At 39.9% G+C, this 12392-nt stretch overlaps 1 protein-coding gene across 6 annotated transcripts in view; it reads left to right on the forward strand.

Moving 5' to 3' along the window:
- The window catches only part of Dnm3 (dynamin 3), a 486391-nt gene that overhangs the window by 205988 nt on the left and 268011 nt on the right, over positions 1 to 12392 (forward strand). For 3 of the 6 annotated variants that reach the window (XM_036202803.1, XM_036202804.1, XM_036202807.1), the window contains exons 13-14: positions 5307 to 5358; positions 6178 to 6207. In XM_036202803.1, the coding sequence (XP_036058696.1) occupies positions 5307 to 5358; positions 6178 to 6207 (82 nt within the window). The remainder of the gene's footprint in view (positions 1 to 5306; positions 5359 to 6177; positions 6208 to 12392) is intronic. The other 3 variants (XM_036202805.1, XM_036202808.1, XM_036202809.1) reach the window with 1 other exon arrangement.

Genomic DNA, 12392 nt, shown 5'->3' on the forward strand with positions numbered 1-12392 from the left:
CTTCAGGGGTCTGCCCCCTCCACACACACTCACTTCTGGTTTCCCCCTTTCTACTCCAGCCTGTCTTTGTCAGCCATCTTTAGGGGCTGTTCATCCTCTGCTTTATTTCTTCCCTAGATCACTTCCTTTGTTATTCAATTCACTATCCCTGACCAAACTCACTGTCAGTGATGCTCAATCGCCAACTTTGTCGAAGACTCTGAATCCAGACCTGCATTCTGGGATCCTTTTCCTAACCTATGCCTGATGTGAAGCTTCCTCCTGCATGTTCTGCTTACATGTCCAAAAGAAGCCTCAACCCAGCATCCCAGGAGTGCCTTTCCATGTCGTAATCTCCACTTCGTCCCTTGTTCCTCTTCTCTGTGGATGGGAACCCTCAGTTTCTCAAACTGGAAATGTGATGTCACCCTGTCTTTCTTGTTCTCTATCTACCTCTCTCTCCATCCTTGTCAAGTTGACCTGGATTTTATCTCTGTGCGGTGTTTCTGAGTTTGACTACTTCCTTCTGTCATCACTGCCTTACCCAAGTTATTCTCCTCTTAACTGGGTCCCTGCCTCCTGGCCTGGCCTTTTTCATCCTCTCTGGGATTCTCCACTGCTTTTAGGATCAAGTCTGAATGAAGTAGCAAAATTTCTGAAAATTTCTGTCTCTGTCTTCTACTTACATCTTCAGTTTGTTACATTGTCATCAACCCTCTCTAGTCTATCCCCCAACTCTATATTCCAGCAAGTTTGAGCATTTTGTAGTACCCAAATAAAGATTATTGTTGCTTTACTACATGCCTACACTATGTTTCTTCAGAGCATTTAAATTTCTTTTGCAGCTAAACATTGATTGTTTGATTATACATAACCATGGCATAAAAACAAAATCCAAAACCATATTTATTTAGGAGCTGGCAAGATGGCTCAGTAGGAAAAGGTGCTTTCTGCTAAGCCTGACAACCAAGTTCAGTCCCCAGGATCCCATGATGAAAGGGGAGAAATGACTCCTACAGATTGTCCTCTGACCACCACACATGCACAGCGGCAGGCACATACCTCCCCAAATAAATAAATAAATAAATAAATAAATAAGTATTAGATAGAAGATAGATAGATAGATAGATAGATAGATAGATAGAGCTTGAAAAATGTATTTCTTAAGAAACTACAATACACTTTGTGTTTGGTACTAACAATGGTAAAAGTGTTAGAAGTAGTAAGACATATACAGTATGACATCTGCTGTCAGAGAGCAGACCCTGTTGGAGAGGCAATAAAGACCTTCCTGTAACACTAGCCTGTTTACACAGCATGGGCACAGACTGAAGGCTTTGGGGGTTCATGGCAAGGAGAGAGAACTGGAGGCTTCTCTGAAGGCAAATTCATCAACTGAACCTGATATGACTTTGAACGCTGAGAGGACTCCAACATCTAAAGAAGCTGGACCAACTGGCTGCCTCCTCTTTTCCTTCCGAGTCAATGCTGTTCATTTTGGGGAAGTGATATTTATAAAACCAATTCTTTGGTCATACTATCTGCTGTCTTTTTATGACCAAATTCTCTGTAACTGGCCTACCATATGGTTATTGATCTAGAAGGATTTTAAGGTGATGTACAAACAGAGTCCATGATTTCACCGTAGAAGTTTTACCTGCAGCTTCCCCTGAGTCCTCATTTCCCCACACCCTGACGTTGTTAACATTATTCTTGTGGGATACAGTGGATGTGTGTCTTCGTGTGTTAAAATTTATATTTCAAGTTTTCTATAAAAATCTAAGGGGTTGGGGATTAGCTCAGTGGTAGAGCGCTTGCCTAGCAAGCGCAAGGCCCTGGGTTTGATCCTCAGCTCAAAAAAAAAAAAAAAAAAATCTAAGAACTTCAGATTGAAACAATGCTCCATGTCTCTGAATGTTGCAAGCAATCATCATGCATAGCACTTAGTTGATAAATGGTCACACAGCTCCTAGGTACACTCTCCTGATACTTCAGTCTTTGTGTTGCACACAGAGGAGGACAGAAATGAAGAAGTGAGATTATAGCTTTCTTTTTTTCTTGATGGCTTCTAATGGGCTCTTAATTTTTATAAAAAAAATTCAATTTCTTATTATTTACTTTAAAAATCATTTCTCAAGCATACATGCAATAAACTCAATATGGTTTTGTGCTGTAGTATCTGGCAAAACCTTCCACAGTGACTTGTATGTAATAGGAGAATTATAGGATTAGCAACAAACATTCATAGACATAATAAAAGCTGAGGTAATTTTATCCCAAGTCAGAAAATAGGACTCTCTTTTTTCCTTCTAATAATCCTCTTGTTTTAATAAAGCTTATCCTTTATTTGTTGTATTTTGTATATACATATATGTAATAAATATTATACAAATATATAACACACATTTGTATGTTATGTATATTTATTACATATATACATATATGTATTATGTATATACACACATATGTTAAACATATAACACATACATATATTCTTCACTTGAACTAGTGCTTTTGGTTAAAAAGACCATACCTTATTCATGTCTACTTCTCCTTCAAAGTTGCTGCACTAAAATATTTTATTTATGTCAAATTAAAATATTGTGTATGAGCATATTTTATAAAATAGTTATGATGACCAGTTAAGCATCCATATCCAAGAACATATCCAAGGACTCAAATTAACTTAAATTCTTCACATGTTTTATCATGAACACATTCTTAAATAATTCAGTAATTAAGTTATCAAGAGTTATGATAATGAGTGTATTTTAATTAAATAGCTTACCTTTTTATTATTTATGGAACAACTGTGTCAACCTAAGTACATAATTACCAACCATATGTTTGAATTTATGGAGGCAGTTGATGAAAAAAAGGTATTCATTAAGTACAAAGTAAGGATAGTTAGTGTTTATTCTAACCCTAATATTTTAGATTGAGTCATAAAATAAATCTGTTTCTCCTGTGTGACTGTGTAAGTGGCAGATGGTAAATAAGCATCATTCCCTACAGAAACCCTGTTAGTGGAAATGCCCTTTATCTAATATTGCTGATAAGCACTAACAGGAATGCAGCAACTCAGGAGCCTAAGAAGGCTGTTCAAGTATTTCAGTGGAAGCATCCTTGCCGAGCATGTAGGCTGTCTTTGGTTCCATCTCTAACACGGCAGAAAACCCTACATGGAAACCAAAACTTACCACCCAGACAGACAAAACCCTGACCCTAAGAAACAACTCATTCAGTCCACCTTTCTTCTCTGTCCGTGTCACCCACACCCCTAACAAATCACACTCCCACACTTTGCCACTGAGAAGCTGTGGCCAATGGGGTCAAACTCTGCCCAAAGCAGAGTTTTCTCCATGTAACATAAAGTCCACAGGAATTTATAAAGAAAAAAAAAAAGCTCACTTCTTTGTCTGTTGTCGTTTTAAAGTGATTATACTAATTAGAGGTCTGTTAAAGGCATGCCCCCTTAAAACAAAATCATATATTGGAATATAGCCACAACCAAGGCACATTCACTTTGCAGTAGACATTTCCTTGCTTATTCCTAGAAGCTGTACAAGCCCAGGGGGGCCTCTGAGAAGGTGACTTTGGAGAGACAATGTAGGAGGGAGAGACTGACGTTCAGGGGGAGCAGTATTTGAGATACTCAGTATGCCAGGCTTGGTGGGCAGCCAGAGGGCAGTGTGGGCGCATGGGATCCTAGCCACAGACAGAATCAAGCCTTCTTTTACAACCTTGCTTACAAAACACTGACAACTGTGGGCTGAGAGTCCTCAAAGGAATGGTTGAAAAGAAATGAAGGGAATTGGGCATTTAGCTAAAATTTAGAAAATTAAGCCAAAGGCAAGAAAGAAACTGAAATTAGTAAATTAGTAATGAAAACCAAAAATACATGCAAAATATCTCCAGTGACCAAAAATGCAGTGTTACCTTTTACTGCCCAGCCTCAGCTGAGTGCACCGTGTGGTTTTTATGAGCTTGAGTGGAGGCAAGCAGCTTAAATACATCAGGGGAGATTTCAAAAACTGCTGTTTGGAACAACCGTTCTAAGTGGGGTTGTGATTTCTATCTTGCAACCAAACCATAGCAGCTGATCACTTTAAGCGGACAGCTTATGGCTGTAGTCTACCTCCTCTTTCTTTCAGACCATTCCACTGTTCTCTGAAACAGCTACTATAAACTTTAGATGAACTAACAGAGGGTATGGCGTTGATTGTCTTGCCAGAATACTCAAGATGAGTTGTGTTTTCTTATGACAGATCTATGGATCCAGCGAGCAGAAGCCTTTGTTCTTCTGAGAGCTAGAATAACATCATACTTACTAGTGTAGGCTCTGGGGCTAAGCTGTTAAGAGTGATAACTGACTTTAACCCTTCCTTCTGGCTCACTGTGAAGTTGAGAATATAAAAACACCGGCTCATGGAACTTTTCATTCAATAGATTCCTTCTGCTGCCAAGTTTGTGACAGGTCCTCCCAGAGCCCCCAGGAAAGAGCAGTAAGCAAAGCAAACATCAGCCTTGCTTGCTCGCTCGAAGGGTGCTTTCAGCTTGATGTGGAAGGGTGTGGACAAACAGACACAAAACAAACTACAGCAGGCTGGAAGGTAACATGTCACAATGAGACACAGAAGAGGGCACAGGAGGTTCCTGAAGGGAACAATAGTGGTTACAATAGTAGGCAACTTAAACCTCACTGAAAAGAAAAGTTTGGGCCAGCCCTTGAAGAGACACTAGGAGCTTTGCAGAAGCATAGGAGAAATACCCTTAGAGCAGTAAGCTAGCACGAAGCCTCTTGTGCAGGGCTGTGCTGGGTGGGTCTGGCGGAGGCCATGCTGACTTGACTTCACCAGTGAGTAAGCTGAAGGGAAGAGGATATTCGTCAAAGTGGCAGAGAGTGGGCGTAAGTTGAGTAGGGCCTGGAAATCTACAGCAAGAACTTTGGCTTTGGCCTTTGAGTAGAACAGTGCTGAAGAAGTAGAGGGTACTGAACAGAAAAATAATCTATATGTCACTCTATAAGCATTAATTTGATGCCCATTCCCATTATTTTATACACCAGGAGAAATACCCCCAACACACCAACCCATTGTACTAATGTAGTTTTTTCCATATGGAGTTATTATAGTTTTTTTTTTTTTTTTTTTCCAGTCGCTAATTGCTGTAAGAAATCCAACTGGGTTGTTTTATCTAGATGGACCTGGGTTGTTGCTATTACCTCTGCCTTGAGTTTTAAACATGTACTGTATTTTTGTATCTGTTGCTTGTTCAGAAAAAACATCTTGCATTTCTTCAGTGCTGCTCTCCTTTGCTTTTCTCAGTGCTCAGCAGAGGAGCAGTCAGGTTCACAAGAAAAGCACAATTGGAAATCAGGTAGGAACCATGTAAGAGACCCAGTGCATGCATGCTCCAAAGCATTGGAACTAAACTGCTTGACTGACATTTTTTTTGAATGCAAATTAATCATATGTAGTTTTTGCTTAAGATGCAGCTTTTTTTTTTTTTGCTTTTCGAGTTTTTGGAGCGAACTTTGTGCTTTGTTTTGGCTATTTTTGCAGTTAACCCTACCACCTCACCTTAAGTAACCCCTGTTACTTGCTGTGCACTCCGCATTAGACTCCTTGTGTCCTCTTTTGCTTGCTTCTGTTACCACCGAACTTGATTTAACATTGAATCTGAGGTAGTTCAAGGTTAAAAATATGGTGAGTAGATGCATGAGCTTCTGAGTGCTGCTGGCTAGTTCACACATTTGCACAGCTTGGTAACAGTGAAGGGACAGCTCAGAAATAAGGCAGTGTTGGATTTAACCTCTGCCATGCCAAATTTCTATTGGTTGACGACGATGTGAATTGCTAAGGTGATCTGATCACTTGAGTTTTTTGAGTTTTGGGGCTGACCTGCTGTCTGACTAATAGTGCTCTGCAGAGATTGTATTAACTCCGGCAGTTTGCTGTTTCTTCTATGTTTTATGTGATAATGAATATTTGCATTGTTATTTCTTTTCAACTCAAAACAATGATGATTTTTTAAAAGCTTTTTTTTTAAACACAGAGGTACAATTATTGAACAAATTGAAACTTCTGCTCTAGATTATTTTTTCCCATTGTTTTGAAAGGAGAAGAGGTAATAACAGACTTTATCTTAAAACTTTTTTTTTTCTGAACTAAAGCATATAATTCTTTGCTATTTCAGGGAACCAATCTTCCGCCTTCAAGGCAAATTGTACGAGCTAAGTTCTGTAAGCTTTACTGTTGCTTTTTTATTTAGCTTCCCAAGGGCACAGTTTGTCTTTAACTGATTAACTCAACTAGCGCTTGCTACTAATTTTTTTTTTTAAACTTAGGTTGTCTTGTTCATAACACCATATCACTGAAATAAAACTCCTCTTCAGAGGGTTATCCTTCACTGCTAATAACTTGCTGTGATTGAAAGGTATGAACTAGTAAACCCTACAATGCTGTAATAATAAACCCATAACCTGGTGGGTGCTTTGGTATTTCTCTAATTTTAATGGGCCTTAAAATCATTAAAATCATTAACAATCTCTGCCTCTATCATTTTCTGCTTTGTTGGTCTGAGACATAAGCTTTTCTCTTTCCCCCCGTACAATAATGTTTTCATTATTAAATATACATGATGCTTCTAAAAGGTGGGTGAACATTGATTATCTGACTTTAATATATTTATTTGTAAGCTTACCAGATTCATATGATTTGTATTTTTTAAGAATAAAAGTCCCAGAGCAAAATTACATTGTTTTTTATATGGCTGAAGAGTTGAATCTTTTAATATTAGATAGTCTCTCTACGTTTCACAGAAGTATAAATGCATGATAAAAGATTTACAGGAAGATTTAGAAAGAAACTGTGCTATGAAGGAAATAGGCTTGTCCTCCCAGCTGCACAGGTTGAGAATGAGATTGGAAAATACAGGCTTTGGATCTAGGTATTCATGAGTTCAACTTTAATCATGCCCATTAGTAGCCATTGAGCTTTATGGAAAATGATCCCAAGTTTGCTCAGATGTGTGTTGGGAAGAATAGAATACAACTCTGTAAATTATGTGGAGAGGCTTGCGGGAGGATGAGACAGGAGGATTGTCACAAGTTCAACACCAGCTGGGGCTACAGAGTGAGATCCAGTCCAACTGGGATACAGAATGAATCAAAAAGTGAATCTCTACAGGGTGGTTGTGAAAGTCTGAAATAATATGTATAAGAATGCTTTCACAGCCAAGTCCAAGATACACACATACCCTAGAAAGAGTACAATCCTTGCTTCTAGAAGGTATGTGCTACTTAGAACTTTTAGATGAAAATGTAGGAAGTATGAGAAAATTATAGAAGTTATAAGATAAGGATGATGAAGTATTTGGAAAATTAGAAGTTACAACAAATTATTCCAATACCCATAATGTCTAGATTGTGGCTTAGTGTGGCATGGGTTTACCGATAAAAGTTTTCTCCCTGGGTAGTAGTGGTGGCACATGCCTTTAATCCCAGCACTTGGAAGGCAGGGGCAGGTTGATCTTTGATTTCAAGGCCAGCCTGGTCTTCATAGTGAGTTCCAGGAAAGCCAGGGGTACACAGAAAAACCCCGTCTAAAAAAAAAATTTCCACAGATCAGAAGCTACAGCTAGGAAATGCTATAGTGTGATGGTGCAGGCACCTACTTTATATTAGATCTGAGAGGGAAGTACGGCATTGCTCTCAAATAGAGACTATAAATGCTAAAATCATAGCTGTGTTTCTACAACTTCACTTTTGCCAGGAACATCAAATCCCACACATTAGAGAGGTTTTGTAACCCACAGTAACAGAATTAGGTGCATGTTGGAAAATAGTACTCCAAACTCTTCTGGGTTACTCAAGTCTTGAAGGCCAGAATTATTTTATTTCTAAAGCTTTAGAAAAATAATACATATACTGTGTCATGCAGGACCCAACATTCTGTGGGATTAGAGGTAGCATCCTGTCATCCAGCATAGCCTGTTTATGTAGTGAGACAAATTAATAAACATTTAGCAGGTAGGCTAAATGAAAATTTTAAATGCTCTTGTTTCAGCTCAGATTTTGCTATCTGTCAATTAAAAGAAATAATCTCAATTTGTAACTATTAGCTTATGAATCTCAATAACTTATTTTCCAGAATCAAATTCAGCCATTTATAACACAAGAAGGTATATTTAAGAGGATCTTTTATAGTTTCTTAGAAGTACACTATCACAATTAAAGTTGTTTTATTTATGAATCTAGGTATTTTATGTCTTTTTGGATCTGTATAAAAACAGTTTTGCCTATGAAAAGGTGCAGAGCCAGGGACCTTAGATTCCAGCCTTCCAACTGCAGCTACATGTCTGATAAGGCTGAAAGGTCCCTCAGTGTCCTCAAGTGATACATTCATCCTGCTGTCCTCTCAGGGCTCCAGAGTATGAGGCAAACTTGGTAACAACTGTACAACAGAAACAACACATGACCAGTCTTACCCTACTCATTTTTATCTGCCTTGAAATTTTAGTAGACCTACAAATCGATGCCAACATGTAACACAAAAAGTTACAATCATGAAATTTATATAAAGTTGGGCTTTTGCACAATTTAAATGGGAACTTCAGCCATCTCTGTACTCATCAGACATGTATTTAAAATCTAAATGTGCTGAAACCTGTGATAATGCTTAGAGCGGTAAGATGTAAGATGTTGGGGATGTTGGTAATAAGCAGTTCGTGCTCTGTACTAAATTCTAGATACTTCGGCTCACTCAAGTCTTACTGGAAAACCACTTTGTGCAAGAGGCTAGCCTTGTCTTGTCGTGTATGTCTGATTACCCTCCCACCTCAGAGTCCCACCTGTCTCATTTTATGGTTCAATTTTTTCTAATGACATTTTGTCTATTGTTATGCGGATCAGAGCTCCATCAAAGTATTGTTTGCTGAGAACAGACAATGATTTTTAAGCACAGTCACATGAACATTTTATAAGCATCCTGCTGCTGGTAGGATGGAAGGAGGCTGTGAAGCAGGGACAAGATGGACAGAGGAGATTAGTTGAGTATTTTGGATAAGAAATTATGGATATTTCTGAGTTAGTGGAGATGCTGATAAATTCAAGAATTTAATCAAATGGGAAGAATTGCACAAGTGCTGTGATGAACTGGATGCTGGGAAGAGAGTTCAAGACTCCATTGCTCTCCGATTTCTGATTTGGGCACAGGAAAGGAGCATTGAAGGTTAGATTTTGATTCAGACCCAAAGTGTGGTGGCTCTGTTCAGTGTGAGACTAGACTGACAACATGGGAAGCCAGAGCGAGCACATCAGTTGGAGATTGGATGGATGCGTCTCTGAGACGAGACAGAGACCTTCTTCAAAGTTACAGAGAGCCATTGGTAGATTTCCAATAGGGAAGGAATACCAACTGATTTTTTTATGTCAGGGTAGTCTAGAAAATGGTTTTGAAGAGTGCAAGTAGAGACTCAGAAATTAACGGTGTCTTTGAAGTAACTTGTGTTAAAAATGCAAATATTGGTATCAGAAAACATATAGAGGAAGGAAAACATTCAAACCATTTTTAGGAGTGGTTATGAATAGTTACTGGAGGAGTGATTAGCCCTTCCAGGCTTCTGGCTGAGGGGATCCACTGACAAAGGGAAGGCAAGAAAAGAGCATGTTAGAGAGGGTAGGAAAAGAAGGTAGGCATTATTTGTGCCTATTAGACATCATTATGGTTTGGGGTTCAAGAGTCATGTAGAATTGAGGGACATGTTTTACAGTTGTTGGTATATAAAGTAGTTATTAAAGTCACGGGAGAGGTGAGATTAGCTCTAAAGGGTGCTAATAGGAACATAGGAAGAGATATAGGGTTCAAAGGATAATGGAGAAAGGATTGGAACACATGGAGAACTGAAAAGAAGATCGAGAGGTGGTGAGAAAGGTTGGACAACATGGAGAGGAACAGAACGGAAGACAACACTGAAGAGAAGGAACACTCCATCTTCACTCTATCTTCAGCTAGAGACTGGCAATCATTGTAATCTAGTTCTTCTCCCAGAGAGAACATTCCAAGGACAGTCAATGACAGTGAATGTTTGCGGGATCTCAGGAAGCTTAGGGAAAGTTGTCAGGTGGTGGGTAGGGTTAGGTGTCATCTGAGACCTAGTGATATCAGCAGCCCTACTTGGCTTTAAGGACTTCTCTTTTAGTCTATACTTGAAAGCTGACATAAAGTTGAAAATACTTAAAGCTGGACTGCTATGAGCTGAGATTTTTCCAGAGTCAGTACAGAAGGTCAAGAGGAAAACTGCATTGCAGTATTGCAGAGAGAGAGAAGTTATAGTAATGCACTGCTTAATGCGAGTGGCTTGAACTCTATGTAAACCAGGAGACATTAACCAAGTATCAAACAACCTCAAAAATCCTAGCAGATGATCGCAATTAAAGCCTAGTTCAGTGTGCTGTGATAGCCCCAAGAAGTCAGGAAGACAACAGTCCCACTCTCATGAGAAAGACTTTGCCGCTGTGACGAGACGCTCAAGGGGGGCCGGGTGGTGGTGGCTCACGCCTTTAATCCCAGCACTTGGGCGGCAGAGGCAGGTGGATTTCTGTGAGTTGAAGGCCAGCTTGGACTACAGAGTGAGTTCCAGAAAAGGTGCAAAGCTACACAGAGAGACCATGTCTCGAAAAAAAAAAAAAACAAAAAACAAACAAACAAACAAACAAAAAATGCTCAAGGGGGACAATGTAAGGAAGCAAGTATTACTTTGATTCATGGTTTCAGTTCATGCTTTACTGGCTTCACTGTTTCTCATGGTCCTGAGCCAGAGTATCGTGATGGAGAAGGTGTACTAAAGCTGAGTTGCTCACCTTGCGGTGGCCAGGAAGCTGAGACCGAGGAAGAGCCAGGTAGAGGATACGCCTTTCCAAGAGCATCAAGAGCACACATCCAGTTGCCTACTAAAGTTATCAAATTATGAATCCCTTGTTCCACATTAATCTATCAACCACGTCAGAACTCTCATAGTCCAGTGGTTCCCCCAAAACTGATCAGCTGGCAATCAGGCCCTGACCTTAGAGGTCCCAAGGGACATTTCATATTGAAACTACAACATGGCCAGATTTGAGAGTCTTCTCATTTCTTCCGTCAAATGAGAAGGAAATGGAAGTCTGAGTGAAGGAAGTTTTAATGACATGCCACTTCATATTCTGCTGACCAGGGCACTGTCATTTGGGCCAAATGACGAGAGGAGCGGGAAGGTACATCTGAGTTTGTGCTGAGGAAAAAGAAAAAAAAAAAAACAGCAACAGATGATGTTGACAGAAAATTGAAAGGAAATCGATTCGCTGGGACACTGGAGGTTTCACTGAAGTCAGAGAAGATATGTCCTAGGAGGAAAGGGGAAGCAGCAGTGAGGTGTGGGATTGAAGTCACTGACTGGACGATGGCTTTGGATGCCACTTGAATGCCTGAGGTTGTTACCTGAATAAAAGAACGCAGGAACTGGAGAGGGAGCACATCGGACTGCTAAGGACAGGCATGGAGCCTTGTTTGTCTTAAGATGTGGGTCGCTGAAGAGAAGTGGGGATGCGATTTTCTAGACTTTTGTATGTTAGGGGAAAAGAGGAATGATTGACATTTAAATGATGAATAGTTCACACTTTAGCCTCCACAGTGTAGGACAGAAAAGTACCTGATGTGCTCATGGTCCCCAGACTGTATTCATCTGCAACTGTGCAAAGACATCTCCCTGAGGCAGGAGGAGACAGGTGCTTGTGTGGGCCGCATGTGATACCTCAGAGGCTCAGGCTTGTTGATTATGTATTTTATATCAGTGTGCTCACTACTGCTCCAACCGGAAGACTGTCAGCTCCCTAGCTGAGGATGGAATGTTCCTTGCAGACTTCTCCTCATTTTAACCCTCTTTAACCTGACCCTTAGCTGATTTCCTGGTACCAATATTTACATATGTTTGGATTCTTTTAGGTGTAAATGTCAGGAAACTCAACTTAAAAGAGTCTGGAAAAATGAGTTTATTAATGTATATCATTGAAATAAGGTGGTAGTAGAATCGTGGATTGTTTAATTCATGGCCAAGGCTGGTTCCTGCACATTTTCTGGCTCCATTCTTTTGCTGTTTGGCCCTGAAAGTGACTGTAATTATCACTCAGGGTATTCCCTACCCAACAGCGGGAATAAAAGAACCTGGGATTTTCAGAAAAGTCTCTGGACTTTTACCCTGATTAGACTCCTGAATAGTGTGCTCATGCGCAACCAACCTCTGGGGCTAGATAACAAGATATACTTATTGGCTTAGGCATGGATGTGTGAGGGCATCCTAGGACACAGGCCACCTAGTCATAGGGCCTGGAAGTGGGGATGGATCCTTTCATCTGAAACTCAGAGCTGCTGTTCAAA

The sequence above is a fragment of the Onychomys torridus genome, chromosome 11, assembly GCF_903995425.1.
Source record: "Onychomys torridus chromosome 11, mOncTor1.1, whole genome shotgun sequence".
NCBI lineage: Eukaryota > Metazoa > Chordata > Mammalia > Rodentia > Cricetidae > Onychomys > Onychomys torridus.